Below are 19,340 nucleotides of genomic sequence, written 5' to 3'. Positions count from 1 at the left end.
AAATTTTATTTAACAAGAAATAAAAAAGACAATCCTAGTGCAATACACTGATCATAAATGCAATTTTAAGTATTTATTGTTCATTTAAAATATATTATGATTTCATGTACCTCATGAGTTTTGTTTTACAATATTTCTAACATTCAGTTAAGTTTATGCATCTAAACTGAACAAATATAGTTGCCTATGTGCCTGGAGAACTGGACTTGTGAACTTTTATATTAAGTATGAATAAAGCATATCACATAGTAAGAGAAAATTACTTACCTGAAACTTATCCTTTCAGAAGGTACACTGGGAAAATGGATTCTTTGAGCCCCTGTTTCAACTCCAAGTATGAGCTTTCTAGCTTTAAGAGCCATTGACACTGCCCCTAGGGGCAGCACAAGCTTTGGAACTCCCCTAGTGAGTATGTCAGTAGTTTCTTCAGGTGCCTTCCCTCAGTTCTTTTCAAATTCAAAAGATGAGAGGAAAAATAACCCAAGAAAAAAATCCTGTAAAGCAGAAACCTTACTCTTTGAGGGAAGGAGGGTAGCTCATTTGTGAATCCATTCCAGAGCACGCTTTCTGAGAAAAAGAAATACAGGTAAGTAATTTTCCCATCTCCAAAGGTGACTGGTGATTAATGAGTGGATTCACAGAGTGTGGAGAATAAGCTCCAGGGATGTCTGTTTAACACACAACAATCAACTAATGAGGACAAACATAACAATGAATGGTACAAGAACCAACACTACTTTTGAATTACCTCAAAACAAAAAGTAAAAAAAATATTAAATACCTCAACATTAAGCTATACACTAGATTGCAGAAACAAACATGAGCTTGGAAAGTTGTTCAATAAAGCCCCCAAAAGATCAGTCAGTAAGACAGACTACCAGACTTATGTCCAGTAAAAACTGTACTGTTATACATTTACTTAATCACTTTATGTTTATATGTTAAAACGTTTTCAAATATTTGAGTTAAACCTCACAACAACCTGTGAGATAGACTATTAAACCACAGTACACTAAGGATCTAAACTGGGGACACTCATAATTGACGTCACTACCAAAGAAAAAATGTACTTCACAAAGAAAATATTATCTAAGTATCTCAAATAAGGTAATCACTTTCATAAGCAAAATACTATAGTCCTTTCATTCTGAAGTCTTAGTTATAATGTAAAATTATTGGCTTTATCTCAAACTTGTAAAAGATTAAAACACTAAATATGTGAAATCAGTATGTACCAGTATTTGAGAAGACAAATGTGAAAGCCTGAATAAGATATATTTCAGGAATTAGCTAGCTTACACTCAAACCAATTTAAATATTTAGAAAATAGTAATACCCTCAGACCCAAGAGACTAACAACAGAAAGGAAGAAGAGTATGCATGAATAATCACGTGTTAATATATATTAAACTAGAATTCTGAATAAAGATATAAATTTCATAAACATTGAAGGAGAATGCCAATTTTAATAAGTGGCACATATTTATAAAAAAGAAATTACGTAAACCTAGACAAATGTAAGTTTATAGATAAAAATCCAAAACTGCTGAAGTGACTGTAGTGTAAACTCTATTCATATTTTAACAAAATAATATAATTTATCATTAACATCTACCAAATAAATTTACTGAAACTGATTTGAACTTAAAACTACCATTTAAAAAGAAAATTAAATAGAAGCATGAACCCACTTTTAAAGAATCAATTTCTGTTAGGTCCAGTTTCATTCAGAAACTTTTTAGAAGTTAACTGAAAGTTATGTTAATGAAAGTTGTCAGTAATCTAAATTTGGAAGTATAAAGTTCAGGGTGATCAGGAAAACACAAATATTAACAGTATATACGGAAAAGAGCAAAAATGAAACTCAGGAAAATAGAATAAAAATTCTACTAACTAGAAAAACTAAAATAGGCCCAGACAAAATCCTCTTACACGGAGCCATCCTCTAGGATGTGGAACTTGGTAAGTACACAAAGTATGGGGACAATATTACTTCACCATGGTAAAAGTCAAATACTAGTAGCAAGTGTATGCCACTCTTCCTGGTAGTAGTAGGAAAGGTGAAAAGAGGTGGGATCATTAAAACATTACCAGGGAAACATCATCCTATTGGACTCCCTAATGATCAAATAAAACGCAGGAATTGAAACGCAGGGGGTTGGCAGGGTGATTCAAGTGAGGGGATAGAAAGACAGGGCACAATAGAATCTAGGTTCCCAACTCTCCCTTTGCTTCTCTCACCCAAAAAGAAAAATTGAGAGTATTTTAATCTTTCTATTTTTTCTCTAATATCTCTTTCAAGTCTAAATAAGAGCTAAATGGTATCTGAAAGATGAACATCTTTAAAGTAAAATACCCTTAAAAAAAAAGTCATTCTTATAATGGACATTGGCTAACAAATAAGGTTGACAAAGGCAAAATCCTTCCAGTTACACACATATAGGTCTCCTAACTGTCTCTATCATCAAGTTTCTCATTTTATTTTCCACAGAAGCTGGACATTATATTATATAAAGAGAAATGACCACTGGAGATGAAAGATGTCGTCACTGCCAGTACTCTATTGTTCAACAAAAACAAAAAAATTCCACTGTATATATGTGAGTAATTGATCAACTGTACCATAATCAATTAAGTGATTTTTCTTCAAAAACCAGCTATTCAGAAATGTGGAGTGTGTTAAGAGCATAACTCAATGAAACTTCTAAGATCTCTGAGTACTTGAGGAAATGAATCCTTCCTGTGAAATGACTTAGAATTCAGTGTCATCATTATTTAGTATGGTAAGATCAATCTGCACAGCATCTTTAAAACAAGAAGAAACTACTAAGTATTATTGTCATGAGAAAAAGCTAGACTTTTGAGATGGAAATATACCCCTCATTAATTTAGGAAAGATGACCAATGCCACTAAAGCATGAATTTGAAAAATACGAAACAATTTCTAAGTAACCACAGTTTAACCCATAACTAGCCAATGATTCATATTATTTCAACAGGCATATAAAATAGAAAATGAAGCTTATTTTACAAGAATGACAGTTACTATTACTATTGTAGAAAGAAGTCTACCAATTTTGGAATAGTGTCCATGTAACTCTTTCCACTTACTCCCAAACCTCCATCAAATTTCCTAACAAGAATTAGTACAGTGCTTTCCATAAGTACAAAGTAAGCACTTAATGAGTATTGTTAGTGATAGTGATACTGAAAAAATAAACACTTGAAAAAGTTCCATTACTTAATCACCAAATGTAAATATAAATATGTTCTAGTCTCTAGATGATTCCCATAGCTAACAATCATCAACCTCTGGAAATTTTGAGTTCTTTTTTGTAATTATCACCAAAAAATTCTATCTTGCAATTTAAATTCCAAAATTTTCAAGAAATCAGGAGATCAAATGGCCTAAATAATTTTCTGAGGACCTAGATAGAATATAAGACAAAATTCATCTTTCTCTCTCAACATTCTACTTAAATATAGTAGTGGCTTAGGATTTGCTTTATAATCATCAATGAGGTAAAAAGGATGAGTCCACATAAAAGAGCAATATTAAAACATCTACTCATGTTTTATGTGGATTTATGCTGTGGTTGTACGTGCTGCCAAACTTGAGGGAGGGCCCTGAAGAACACTATCAGGGGAGTGAATTATTCAAATCATAAAAGTGATTTTAAATGATTCATAAGAGCCTTAATTAAAAGTGAAGAGGGAGGGAACACATGCTTCAGGAGCTTTTAATTTCTAAAACATGCTTTATTATCAACACAAATTCATAACACTAAGTAAAATAGCCTTTTTTTCAATAATGATACTCCCTAGTTTTATTACTAAACTTCAAAGTTCCCAAGAAAGAACTCTTTCAAGCATCTACCTACTCAGATCTAAGTAATATACTTATATCCATAAAAAATAGCTTCTGCCAAAGGTAGCAAACCAACTAGCAAATAGAATTCATTATTAAAGAACCCTGAGAGCCTCTTAATGAATTTGACAAGGTAGCAGAGCTACATGCATACCCTAATCCAGGGCTTCCAACCTGAGCACTATCAACATTTGGGGCAGGATAATGCTTTGATGTGGGGGGCTGTCCTGTGCATTGTAGGATGTTTATTTAACAGCTTTCCTGGACTCTACTCCTTAGATGCCAATAGCATCCCCACCTCCTTCCCCACCCCAGCTGTGATGACCAAAAATGTCTCTAGGCATTTCCAAATGTCTCTAGGCATTTCCAAATGTCTCCTGGGGGGACAGTCAGCCCCAGCTGAGAAATCAGTGCCTTAAACAGAAATACTTATCTAGACCATTAGGGAGGATGGTTCTCTTGAACCGAAATCTCAAGGCCATGCATAGTGCAGCATGAGGTAAGAGAAGAAGAAACCAGCCTATCCAGGCCTGATAAATGTTGAATAAACTCCAGCAATCAATGATAAGACATGTAAAAGCCAGGGCTCCCTATATCTCATTAAGAATGTTTTTCTGGCCATTCTGTATCTGAAAATTTATGGTGTTGTGCCTTATGTCTTTACTATAATCAAAGAAATAACTAAAGAATGAACAGATAATGGCATCCTTAAACCATTAAAATAAATGAGTCAAAGAGATGTCCTAAAAGGAATAGGATTCAGAAATATTCTACAACAGTAATGGATAAATGAGAACAAATTGTATCCAAAGAATTCAAAACACAAAATTTACTAAACAAGGCATCCATAAATGTCTCACTTCCTTTATGATCTATTCACTGTGAAGCTTCCTTATTCTTTTAATTCACAATAATAACAAAAATCTCTTAGGAGTCCTTACCCTTATGAACCATTACCAATTTAGACCACAGTGCTAATAGCTAACATGTAACAACCATTGGAGGGTAGTTCTAAACTGGCAACTATGGGCAAAAATTAAGCACCAAAGGAAAAAAAAGAAAGAAGAAAAGACTAATTACAAAAAAGGAAATGTGGAAAAGGACTTGCATAGCACACAGTGCTCTTCTACGGTCTAAAGAACATTTGTTTTATCTACCAAAAATTTAACTTCAGAGAATCTATCACACAACTCTACCTGGAAATGGGGTTAAAAAATCTTAACTCCCACTAACCTAAGTGTCTAAGCAAGGATGCCCTCACAGTGTGAATCCAATTATACCAGTCGCCTTTGGAAATGTATCCATAATCCCCTATTACAATCTCATCCTTTTTAAATGACCAAAAGACTTTTTTATTCACCTTTAAACACTGTTGCTAAAAGTAAAACTTTCCACGGAAAGTGATAAAGAACTGAAAATCAGAGCTTAGAATGAAAAGATACCTTTAACCACAAGTACATAATATCTACCATGAAATGTTAAAATCTAGAACTTACCCCAATGGCAGAAATCAGAAGAAACCACAAAGAGATTACTAGGATCCGCTAGATATTTACTGAAGAGTTTTCCGAATTCCTGTTCTTTTGACTCACTCAGAGCTCCAACCAATACAGGAATAATGGTAAACTCATCCTTATGGCTTAAAGAAAACAGAAAACAGAAAAAAAAAAAAAAAAAAGTCATTTAAGAAATATAAGAATAAAAATAGTTTTCCAATGTGTTGGCACTAAAAAGTGGAACATTTATTAATAGTGGAATGGATAATATACATAATATTGCTGAATTCTTAAAATCTATAAATTAATGTTTAAAGAAAACCATTTAAAAATATGAGGTACAGAATACTAAAAATATCTATTTAAATTACAGAAATGTACAATACTTCTTTAGGTAAACAAAGCTATTTTACTACTAATAATATCTTCGAATGTAAAAAGAAGCCCATCAAACCATCACCAAGTCAAGTCTTCTCAACTACCCATAAAAACTACAGTCATCTCTGCCCAATGCTTCTGTAATTTTAAAAGAGTATTAAATTCTTCCTCACTTATTTTAATTCTATCCGATTATAAATACCACCATTTCTGGCACTTGTTCTATAAACCTGCCAAGTGAGACCTACAAAACTTATCTTGGCTCCTGTAAGATTCACCAAATGCACCTTACTCCTATACTAATAAACAGATACAGGACAGTCTGAAGATACAACTCAAATTTCACTGGCATCTAGGGTGGACATAGAATTCAAGGAAATAGATATTAATTTCTAGCAACAAGAAAAAGACGCCACGCCCATCCACAATGTTTATGGCATATCCACAAGTCCCTTTTTCACTCTATAGATTGAAAGATTTATGGAAAAGGAACAGAGCAGATTAATTAAGAATAACTGTGACGGGCTACAGAAACAGACCTTTTAAATTTTTCATTGTAGTGAAATTTTGTTTACATATATTCAATACTATTTATATTCTAAAGGATCCCAGATTTGGAATTTTAGAAGCATGAATCATGTTTGTCTGACTTGTTCTAAACAGGACTTTTAAAAAAATCATTGTAATAAATGCTTTTTAATATAATCCGGCACTTAATTGATGTTGGACAAACAGAATTCATAAAAGGGTCTGTAAAAACACTAGGTTTAAGTATTACCAAAATAAATGTTAGCTCAGCTTCATAAAGCTAAATTCAGGGCACCCAAGCGCCTCCCCCAAAAAGGCCCCCTTACCCTTGTCAATTGCGAAATAAACAGATCATACAGATCTCCAATCCCTCTGCAATGCAGGGGCTTCTTGGGCAGAATCTGCATCTATGGAGTAAGAAAAAAAGAGGAAGCTGGCAGAGGAAGCTGCCATGGGATATCTCTTTCTCTGATTCTTACCACTTTGCTTAACAACTGCATGAACGAATAGGGGCTCTTCAGTAAGTTAAGAGTGATTATCATATGAAAGAAAAGAATTTGAGCGCTAGTAAAAATTCAAGAAGATTGTTATGAATTGTTCTAACTTCAAGTACTACCTACATAAATAAATACACTAAGATCATTAAAGAGTCTGCAAGTAATTATGACATAGTAGGGAAGCAGTTATATAGAGTATAAAAAACAAGAAGTCAGAAGAAATGGACTCAAGTACTATCTCTATCACATACAAATAAATGTTGAGAGCATAGGTAAGTTACCAACCTAAAAATTTATATTATTTGTAAAATGATCATAATTACAATACCCTTTTCATAAAACTGTTATGAAGTAAGGAATACTACAAGAAAAGTACTTTGTCAACAATAGTTGCTTCACTCTGAGCAAACACGTCTCCTTCTCCATAACAGCCACCAAACTATTCAATTAACCTGTCTGAACTATCTACACAGAGGTAAAAGTCTAATACTACTTAGAAATCTAAGCTCTGAATCAAGATTCATCCATCCACCTCTTTGTTATTTCTCTTTTTAAAAAATTGCTTGTTGTTCTCTATCCCCACAAAGCATGACTTAGAGAAAAGAGCATTTGGCTTTGAAATGTAATATTCCTAGGTTTTAGAATCCAAGTTGTGAAGTTGGACTTCCCTAGTGAAGGAGTATAAAATCTCGCCCTCAAATAACAATTATAAAAACTGGATAAAGCTGTCAAAAAAACCAACCATTTTGTGCTTTGGAAATCAACCAAGGGCGAAAAACACAATGAGAAGAGTTTATTCATGAAAAATAAACTGATTTCTTGGGAAGAACAGTGGAAGTCTGGCATCTTACCAGGAACTGACTCTATCTCCCTTCCCTGCTCCACCAACATTATGGTGAAAGCAAGGTGAGATTGCCTGTGAAAACCAGCAGCTTCACCGCTGAAGGAAGCTGACTTTGATTTGGAGTAGAGAGCAGAATACCCACACCCATCAGGAAACAGAAAATCCTGCAGCTTTTGTTGCCTGAAATTACCATATCATTTGAGGCAAGCCACAAACCTGAGGACTACCTAGAAATCTAACAGGGAGGTCTGGGAAAGGAGAGACCCATATAGGGACTGAATAAATTCATATATTCTGAAGAGATGCCCTGATGGTGACCTGGCTGAACAGGAGGCAGCACATGTGTACAGGGGAGGTCCATAAGGCCCTAAGCTCTCGCCAAATTGGGAGGATGGGCTTCTTTTTACTTATGGGAGGTCCATAAGGCCCTAAGCTCTCGCCAAATTGGGAGCACAAGGGTAAGTGGAGACCTGAGAGACACCAAGCTCTTACACATCCCTGGCTGACTGGAAACCTCCACACACGCACAGGGAGACCAGAGAAGATCCAACAGAAAGCAAAGGAGGCAAACTTGAAAATTTCATATGTGCTCCCCAAAACATACACAATCCAGCAGCAGAGGGTGAAAGGTATACAGGTTCAACATGTTTAAGCACAACATCCAAACAAACAGTAGCTAAGCACTAAGCAGTGCAGATACAGGGGTGAACTCTAGAAAGCCAGGGTAAAAAATATAAATAAGAATTTTTTAAAAGCTAAGGAGATACATCAGTAGCCAAATACTGTGAGAGAGACAAATTCCACACAGAGTCCACGAAAGTTACTTTTAAAAAAATTAACGGGGGCTTCCCTGGTGGCGCAGTGGTTGAGAGTCCGCCTGCTAATGCAGGGGACATGGGTTCGTGCCCTGGTCCGGGAAGATCCCACATGCCGCGGAGCGGCTGGGCCCGTGAGCCATGGCCGCTGAGCCTGTGCGTCTGGAGCCTGTGCTCCGCAACGGGAGAAGCCACAACAGTGAGAGGCCCTCGTACAGCAAAAAAAAAAAAAAAAAAAAAGGTACAAATGAACTTATTTACAAAACAGAAACAGACTCACAGACTTAGAGAACAAACTTATGATTACCAGGGGGGAAGGGCAGAGGTGAGGGATAGCTAGGGAGTTTGGGACTGACACTACACACTGCTATATTTAAAATGGATAACCAACAAGGACCTACTGTATAGCACAGGGAACTCTGCTCAATATTATGTAACAACCTAAATGGGAAAAGTATTTGAAAAAGAATAGATACATGTATATGTATAACTGAATCACTCTGCTGTACACCTGAAACTATCACAACATTGTTAACTGACTATAATATAAAATAAAAAGTTTTAAAAAAAAGAATAAAGTTGCTATAATATACTATTGGATTGGCTAAAAGGTTCGTTCCGGTTTTTCTGTAAGATCTTATGGAAAAACACAAACAAACTTTTTGGCCAACCCAGAATGTAAAAAGTCCAGTTTCAAGAAAAAAATTGTGAGCCAAAGAAAAAGGAACCTGTGACCCACTCTTGGGTGTAGGGTGGGGGTGGGAGTGGAAGTAGAAGCTGTATCCAAATGGGACCAGATATTAGATTTAGCAGACAAAGATTTTAAAAGTTATTAAAAATATGTTCAAAGAAATAAAGGAAACTATGCTTGATATATACAATATCAAACATACGAGGATGCACACAATGGGAATCCCAGAAAAGTTACAGTAAAAGTATTAGAAAAAAATAATGGCTGAAAACTTTCCAAATTTCATGAAAAACATTAATCTTCAGATCAAAAAACTAAACAACCCAAAGTAGGTAAGTATAAAGAGATTCCCAACCTAGGTACACCATAATGAAACTGATGAAAATCAAAGACAAAGAGAAAATCTTGAAAGCAGCAAAAAGAAAATGACTCATTACTTACAGGATAGACTTTTCAACAAATGGTACTGGGATAATTGCGTATCCATAGGAAAAAAGTGAACTCAGACCTTTACCTCATACCATACACAAACTGGTTAATAGCCACAACTATAACCTAAAACCGTAACACATCTAGAACTGGGTTCAGCAAACATCTTTTGAAATGGGCCATACTGTAGGTTTTCTGGGCCATACAATATCTGTAGAAACTACTCAACTGTCACTGTAAAGAGAAAGCAGCCATAGTCATTAGGTAAATGAATGGGTGTGACTATGTTCTGATAAAACATTACAATAACAAGCTGTGGGCCAGATATGGTCTGTAGAACACATTCAAGAAGAGAAAATCTATGTGGCCCTGGATTCAAAAGCAGAATCCATACAAGAAAAAAAAAAAGATAAAAATTCATCAAGAATGTTTGCTCTTCAACAGACACCATTAAGAAAACAAACAGACAGCCATACAATGGGAGGAAATCTTTGGATATCATATATATGAATAAAAAAACCTGTGTCCAGAATATATAAAATCTTGTAACTCAGTAAAAAGATGAATTATCAAATTAAAACTAGGGCAAAATATATGAATAGGCATTTGACAAAAGAAGATACACGAATGACTAATAATCATATGAAAACGTGCTCAACTTCATAAGTCACTGGAGAGATGCAAATTAACACCACAGTGAGGTTACACTACACATCTATCAGAATGGTTGTAAAAAAAAGACCGACAATAACAGGTACTGGCCAGAATGTGGAGAAACAGAACCCTCATGCATTGTTCCTGGAATATAAAACAGTGTCATCACTTTGAAAAACAGTTTGGCAGTTTCTAAAAGAGTTAAAACACAGACTTATCATATGACTCAGCAATTCCATTTCCAAGTAACTATTCAAGAGAAATGAAAACATGTGTTCACATAAAGACTTGTACAAGAATGTTTATATCATTATTCCTAATAGCCAAAAATGAAAATGATCCAAATGTCCATTAACTGGTGAATGGTTAAACAAAATGTGGCATATTCATACAATGGAATAACTACTTGGCAATAAAAAGAATGAACCATGGGTACATACCGCAACATGGATGAATCTCAAAAACAGTATGCTAAGTGAAAAAGGACAGACACAAAAGACTATATTTTGTATGATTCCATTTATTTAAAATTTCCAAAAACTACAAATCTATAGAGAAAGAAAGAAGGTAAATGGTTGCCTGAGGTTGAGAATGGGAGCAAGAATTGCCCTCAAATGGACACAAGGTTTCTTTTTTGGGTGATAAAAATGTTGTTTTAAAACTAGATTGTGAGATGTCTGCACAAATCTATAAATTTACCAGAAATCAGTGAGCTATAATCTTATGTGGATGAATTTTACAAGATATCACTCATATTTCAAACTTCAATAAAACTGTTAAAAAAAGAAAAAGAAGAAAGAAAGAAAATCCATCTTTGCCACTTGCAAACTGTGCTACTTGCACCAGGTTACTTAACCTACCCTAAGCCTCAACTGTCATCAGTAAAAACAGAGTTAATAAAATGTACCTTGCAAAACTCTTGTGAGCACTTTAGTAACGTAGATGAAAGTTTTATCCCTTTTTCTGTCCTATACTTTAACCCGTGCTGCAGAAAACTACTATATCCAAGATGTGTAACAAACGATAATTGAAATCCCAGAACCAATAGTGAAGCACTCTCTTTAAAAACAAACAATATAGGCTTCCGTGGTGGTGCAGTGGTTAAGAATCTGCCTGCCAACTACTGAGCCCACATGCCTCAACCACTGAAGCCAACACGTCTCAACCACTGAAACCCACGCACCTAGAGCCTGTGCCCTGCAACAACAGAGAACTAGAGAAGGCCCGCACACAGCAATGAAGACCCAATGCAGCCATAAATAAATAAAAATTTAAAAAAACCAAACAAACAATATTGGGACTTCCCTGGTGGTCCAGTGGCTAAGACTCCGCACTCCCAACGCAGGGTGCCCGGGTTTGATCGCTGGTCAGGGAACTAGATCCCACATGCCGCAACTAAAGATCCCGCATGCCACAACTAAAAGGTCCCGCGTGCCGCAACTAAGATCCCACGTGCTGGAACAAAGATCCCACATGCCGCAACTAAGACCCAGCGCAGCCAAATAAATAAATAAATATTTTTTAAAAAACAATATCACCGTATCACCAATGCTCTTAATGGTACAGAGCACAAAAAGTCTAAATTCTAATGTAAAAATTCTAATATAAAAATGAGAATTTGTAGCTAACATAGTTCTACAGTTAATGCTACAGTTAATAACACTATTGAATATTCGAAACTTGCTAAGAGTAGATCTTAAAAGTCCTCATCAGAAGGAAAAAATGTGAACTCTAATATGAATATTCTAAGTGATAAGAAAACAATTTAAATGACAGTGTTTTTACTTAATTAGTGATATATAAGTAACTGAAATCTTAAAACTGATGACATTTTAAACTAGATGAAATACTGTATACAAATAGTTATTTGCTTATTCTTTCTATGGCATTAATCTGAATATTTCTCCCCTGAACAACACTGATGAACATGAGAAATTTCTTTTCTATACAAGTTCCAACTTCCCAAAGATTTTAGAAGCAGTCCAGAGCTACTCAGGTGAGAATTTAAAAAAAAAATCATAGGTACTTCCCTGGTGGCACAGTGGTTAAGACTCCGTGTTCCCAATACAGGGGGCCCGGGTTCGATCCCTGGTTGGGGAACTAGATCCCACATGCATGCTGCAACTAAGAGTCTGCATGCCACAACTAAGGAGCTGGCAAGCCACAACTAAGGAGCCCGCCTGCCGCAACTAAGATCCAGTGCAACCAAATAAATAAATAATAACTAAGCTAGTCAGAAGAAAAATTATTCTTATCCCTAAGGTGCTGAGGCTGTTGCCACAATAATATCACTATATAATTTACTCTCCTCTCCTCTTTTAGACAGAAAATATTCATAGGGAAAAAAGAGGACAAAACATATGTAAATATAAAAAAATCTTTACTCTGATAAAAATAAAATACATCCCAATCTTCTCAAATGTCTTATGCTACCTCTTGCTCGTCCTTTTCATGGTCATAGAAACTAAAATTATTCCATTACGACCAACAGAGAATTTGTACTTATTATTCCAGAGATTCTCCATGTTTTATCTATAATTCTAAAAAATGCTCTCTTCCAGATACAGGTAATACTCAAAAGGAAACTTCTATGTTCATGAAAAAGGGAAACTGGGGAAGGGAAAGAAAAGGGAAAAGGGAGAAGGTAAACTAGCTGTCAATGACAACTAAAATTACCATTAAGTCATTATAAATCTTTACTGTTGGATCAGGTAAGTGAATCTAATGAGATTATCAAAACTAATTTCAAAGGTTTTACCTTTCTGAATTTCCATTCCAGTAGGAGTACTTATTAGAAAGGTTTTACAAGAGCAGGCATATTTCAGGTACCAGAGAATCGTACTAAACTCTGTTTTGGAAACTCAACCATTTGAAGCAAGAGTCCTATGATAAATTGGCCCAAGTCTGCTGTCAGAATTATAGAGACATTCTAGTATTTTGAGAGAAACAAGTCAACATTTATTTCCATGCCCTATGCTCTCCTAAAATTACACCCGGGTTTACACCTAAAACTTAACAGCTTTACCATCTCTGATAATTGTATACTCTTAGGCCTTAAACTTATCTTAAAATTATCTTACTCTACCACATAGAAATATTTACCAAGTTTTGCTCATTCTAACCTTTAAATGTCTCCCATAATCTGCTCAGTCTGCTACCCTATCCACCACTACGTTAGTTCAAAGCCCCCGTGATTTCTAAACTATTTCTACCAACCTCTTCCAATTCTAATCCATCCTTCACAGTACCATCACGCCATCAAAGAGTAATACTCTTATAGTCAAGTTCTAATCATCTCCCTCTTTTGCTGAGGAACTTTTACTAGCTCTATGCCAATCATGGAATGAAATACAAATATCTTAAAATGACATTCAATGCCCTTCATAATCCTGTCCCAACCTACTTTCCAACTTTCTAATCTTGGCCCTCTTACTCTACACCTCTACAAAGTTACCTATTCAAATGTCTCCAGTCCCACGTTGGTATCATATATGTGTGAAAAGTCAGATAAGGTATAAGATAACAGGAAGTGGCAGGACCAATATCCAACTAAAAACATTCATATCTGTGAAAAACTTCTTCTAACTATGCAGGCCAAAAAACATCTACAGACAGACCTCAATTACTAGTTCAGCCTTCTGTAACTCCTGCAAGCTAAGTCGATTAATTTTCTGTTCTTAAAATAAGCCCTGGGCTTTCTTACTCCTATACTTTGTATTTACAGTACTCCCTTTCCCTCAAAAAATTCTGCCCCATTCTGTGAAAATTATAGCCATCCTCAAAGTCCACTCAAATATCACCTTCTCACAAAGCCTTCTGTGCTCCCCTAACTCAGTTATCACCTACACCCCCCCTTTTCTGTTCCTATAAACTCTTCAATCGTACTTATTACATTTTGAATTATATTACATTTATTTATATAGATATCTCTCCTACTAGACTATATGCTGAGGAAACACAAAATATTTACTTATTTTTTATCACCTGTCATTCCTTGCACAATTAGGCAACTCTACTAATACCGGAAAAATTCAGATTAACCAAAATTTTTAAATTTTGAGAGTAAATGTCATCTTAAAAACAATCAGGGCTTCCCTGGTGGCGCAGTGGTTGAGAGTCCGCCTGCTGATGCAGCGGACACGGGTTCGTGCCCCGGTCCGGGAAGATCCCACATGCCACGGAGCGGCTGGGCCCGTGAGCCATGGCCACTGAGCCTACGCGTGTCTGGAGCCTGTGCTCCGCAACGGGAGAGGCCACAACAGTGAGAGGCCCGAGTACCGCAAAAAAAAAAAAAAAAAAAAAATTAAATATTTACATCAATAACTAGTAAAACTGAAGGCAGGGGGAATTACGATTATGGGCCAAAATGAGTTTTGTTTACTAGCCTACTTAATTACTCCCCATGAATAAAATACATTATTCTTAATCTGTGATTAACAGCAACATTGGAAAAGGAGTCTCTTGTGTATTCCTGAGAAGGTGACAAAGGTAAAGGAAAAGAAATCCTTTTTCCAACCCAAAATAACAAGTTTTAAATAATAAAATCAGGAACTTCCCTGGTGGACCAGTGGTTAAGAATCTGCCTTCCAATGCAGGGGAAGCGGGTTTGATCCCTGGTTGGGGAACTAAGATCCTACATGCTGCGGGGCAACTAAACCTGAGGGCCGCACTACTGAGCCCATGTGCTCTGGAGCCTGTGCGCCACATCTAGAGAAGAACCCGCACGCCACTACTAAGACCCAATACAGCCAAATAAATAAATATTTTAAAATAAATAAAATAAAATCAGAGCTATAAACTGCCAAAAAGTCCTTCTGAGACAAGGAAAATGATATAGGTCATAAACTCATATCGACATAAAAGAAAGGAAGCACATTAGAGAGGGATAAAAGAATGTAAAATAACATCTTTCGTTTATTTCATTTTATTTTTCTTATTCTTAATTGATCCAACAGATAACAATTGTTCAAAATAATTATAGCAATAATGTGTTTGGTAATTATAGCTTATGAATGATAACAATGTTATAAGGGACAGGAAGGAGAAATCGGGAATACTCTGTTATAAGATACTTGCACTACATGAATCAGTACAGTGTTACTTGAAAGTACACTTGCATCAGTTGCAAATGTATGTTGCAAACTTTAAAGCAACCACTAAACAAAGTAAAAAGAAGTATAATCAATATACAAAGAGAGGAAAGAAAATGAATTCATATTAAATGCTCAATTAAAACCTGAGCAAGAAGAAAAAGAGGGGAAGACAAAAAAGAAAGAAAGAACAAGGGCAATGAACAGAAAATGGTAACAAATATAACAGATATTAATCCAAGTATATCAATAATCTCTTAATAGGTAAATGGATACACTGTGATACACCCATAAAATTGACTATTATTCAACATAAAGAAAAATAAGCTACCAAGCCATAAAAAGACATGAAGGAATCTTGAAAATATATTACCAAGTTAAAGAAGCCAACCTGAAAAGGCTACATACTGCATGATTCCAACTACATGATATTCTAGAAACTATATGACTATGAAGACAGTAAAAAGATCAGCAGTTACCAGGGGTTGGATGGAGGTAGAGAGGGGGGAGAAGACGAATAGGTAAAGCGCAGGGGATTTCTAGGGCAGTAAAACTATTTTACAGGGTACTATAATGGTAGATACATGACATGAGGCACTTCGCAAAACCCATAAACTATATAACACAAAGAGTGAACCCTAATTAAACTATGAACTTCAGTTAATAATCATGTATCAATATTGGTTCATCAATTATCACAAATGTATTATACTAGTATAAGATGTTACAAATAGAAAAAATGTTCAGTTAATAGTAATTAATACCATACAAGGCATCTGACATTCTCACTCAGGGAACTCAAAAATATAATTAATACAAATAAACACAAGAATTACAAGAATTAGGTTTAACAATTTGGATTAAACTATACAAAATCAAGATTTTCTAGATATATATAATGGTATAAGTACTAAGTTACCAAATCCTAACCATGGTGAATTTCTAAGATTGGCTAGAACCTGAAACATAAGATGAAACAGATTTAAATACATGGTACTGTGCTTTCAAGTTGCCCATGTTCCAAAATATTAGTAACAAAAAGCATTATATGGCTAAAAAGATAATAATGATATTTTTACAGTGAACATGAACTTTTTTTTTTTTTTTTTTTTTTTGCGGTACGCGGGCCTCCCACGGCCGTGGCCTCTCCCGCTGCGGAGCACAGGCTCCGGATGCGCAGGCCCAGCGGCCATGGCTCACGGGCCCAGCCGCTCCATGGCATGTGGGACCCTCCCGGACCGGGGCACGAATCCACGTCCCCTGCATCTGCAGGCGGACTCTCAACCACTGCGCCACCAGGGAAGCCCTAACATGAACATTTTTATAGGGTCATATTTCTCAAACACTTTGAAAGTTACTAAAGAACTCTATTTACTTTGCACATTTTTCTGAACAAAAAAGAAAAGCACTGAAATTAGGGCAAAGGAATTGTTCTATATCTTGACGGTGGTGAATATTTACAACTCTGCATTTATCAATATTCACAGACTTCTATGCCATAAAGAGCATATTTTACAGTATGTAAATTACCTCAGAAATCAATTAAAAATTTAAACTGTAAATAGAGTAAATGGGAATGATATAGAGAAAGGAATAAAAGGGGCGAAAGATAACTGAACAGAGTAAAATGCAAAGAAAAAGAAGAGGTGGGATCATGTTGTTAATTTTAAGAGTGAACAGTTTTTTTCAAGATAGACGATTTCTACATATCCAAACTTAACTCTCTCAAATGTAATTATATGCAATATTAAAAACTATGAATTTCTGGACTTCCCTGGTGGCGCAGTGGTTGAGAGTCCGCCTGCCGATGCAGGGGACATGGGTTCGTGCCCTAGTCTGGGAAGATCTCACATGCCGCAGAGCGGCTGGGCCCGTGAGCCATGGCCGCTGAGCCTGCGCGTCCGGAGCCTGTGCTCCGCAACGGGAGAGGCCACGACAGTGAGAGGCCCGCGTACCGCAAAAACAAAAACAAAAACAAAAAAATACTATGAATTTCAATCGTAAAGATAATATATGGAAAAAAAGGATCAGAATAAAATACTTAAGATATCATCTCCTATTTACATGTTTTAATTTTCACAAAAACATGTGTATGTATAAATCTTATACATATATTGTACATACACAAACATATATGCATACATATATGTTAGCATATCTATAATAATTTTTACTGTCAGTAAACACTGGTTGAGGAGAAGCAAAGCGGCTTTCACTGCTCATTTTGTACTTCTTGATGTTGTTTACACTTTTAAACCATGTACATCCATTCTTTAAATGTCAACAGAATTAACTGAGCAAGGGGATTATGGGTCATTTTATGTTTTCTCCTCTATAACCTCTAATGAATATCATTTTTAAATCTGTTTAAAATAAGAAAATTATAAATAATAGATATTTAATTGTTAAACCTGTTTTTATAGTAGTGAAAAATGAGGGAAAAGTTTTAAAATTAAATGATCAATTGAAGTATTACAGAGACATATACTAGAAAGTCCTATGTATACCCAATAAAAAGGAGTTTAAAAAATGACATGGAAATAGGTTCATGATATGAAAAGCAGTTAATAAAAAAAAAACTGATCTCATTTTTGGAAAAAATATTTAATAAAAGTATTAAAAATAGATTGTTATTAATTTATTCAACAATTAATTATTGAGATCCTTTTGTGTACCAGGTACTGAGACGGGTACAGAAGATACAGGGTAGACTAGCTGCCCTGGAGTAGGGAATAGGTTAGGGAAGTACCAGAGAAGGGAGATAAAGAGTTATTTAACTGCAGTGCTACTGTGGTAGGTTGTCTACAAATATAATCACCAAAATTCCTCCCACTTCTGAATGCTCATGCCACCCCTCCCATTAGGTATAGAGCCAATTTCTCCTTCCCTTTGAACCTAGTCTTCCAACTTACTTTGCCAAGTAGAATGCAACATAAGTGATACTGTGCCAGTTCCAAGCCTAAATATTAAGAGGCCTAGAAGTTTCTACTTGTTTTCTTGTTACCCTGAACTGCCATGTACTTCAGGATAGTCCAGCAGGAAAGGGAAACCATGTGTAAGAGACAGGCCCTGAAGGAAGAGTAACAACAAGTGGAGATAGCACCAAGATGAGAACTAAGGTGCCCAGCAGACAACCTGCATCATAGCCCCAAACAGAAAGTGAGAGCACCTTGGAACATCTAGCCTAAGTCAACCTGTCTCAACTGGCAGCAGATAAAACAGAGATGACTGGTTGCCACTCATCCCTGACCAAATATCTAGCCCAAAGAATCATAAACAACAAAAAAAAAAGGTACTTTAAGGTGATATGCCATGCTGCAATAGATAACTGAGACCAAAAAATAGTACCTGGAAAGCGTATTACTGTAAGAGAAACCTAAAAAATATAATATTGGCTTTGTGGACAAAGAGATAGGTGGAAGTTGAAAGGGCAACAAGGAGCCTGGAAACTGGATGAGCAGTAAGGACACTGCTATAGGAGGCTAGAAATAGGGTTATCCATATTATTTACTGGGAGAACAATTAGCATAACGTAACTTAGAAGATTAAAAATACACTTAAAGATTAAAAATAGCTAAGAAGATTTCCAGACAAAATATTCAAAGTGTCAATGGCTTCTTTACAGCCAAGTATGAGAAGGTACAAGAAGAAAAACATGAGCTAAAGAATTTAAAAGAAATAAGCAGAATTTAAAAGAAATATTTCCAACCAGGAGTTGCTTGGTTGGAAAATAACTTTCTCATCGCTAGCCTCTACAGATAGCAGAAAACTGTCAAAGAAACAGCATAAGGACAAAGATCAAATCCACAGTGCTACCAAGAACATGGGCTCAGAGGCATCAAATCAAAATGCATCTGTAAAATGTATTAGGACCTCAGGAAGTCTTAAGACAGTGCTTGTATACTCTCTCAGGCAGGTAAAAGGGCTTCTAAGAAACTCCAGGCCCCTAACTTGAGATCCAAAGTAGAAAGAAGCCTGTCTCAGAAAGAACTGTGGATGTGACTTTTGTCTAATGGAATGCACTTATAATCTGATGTACAGAAAACCCAC

At 35.7% G+C, this 19,340-nt stretch overlaps 1 protein-coding gene across 3 annotated transcripts in view; it reads right to left on the bottom strand.

Annotated features, from left to right (window-relative positions):
• The window catches only part of MEMO1 (mediator of cell motility 1), a 129,619-nt gene that overhangs the window by 14,858 nt on the left and 95,421 nt on the right, over nt 1-19,340 (bottom strand). For 2 of the 3 annotated variants that reach the window (XM_067703332.1, XM_067703331.1), the window contains one exon: nt 5,365-5,507. In XM_067703332.1, the coding sequence (XP_067559433.1) occupies nt 5,365-5,507 (143 nt within the window). Of the gene's footprint in view, nt 1-267; nt 568-5,364; nt 5,508-19,340 lie in introns of all 3 variants that reach the window. The other variant, XR_010934092.1, reaches the window with a different exon arrangement.

This window comes from Pseudorca crassidens, chromosome 14, assembly GCF_039906515.1.
Source record: "Pseudorca crassidens isolate mPseCra1 chromosome 14, mPseCra1.hap1, whole genome shotgun sequence".
NCBI classification, from domain to species: Eukaryota; Metazoa; Chordata; class Mammalia; order Artiodactyla; family Delphinidae; genus Pseudorca; species Pseudorca crassidens.
This window is presented reverse-complemented; position numbering and strand designations above follow the sequence as displayed.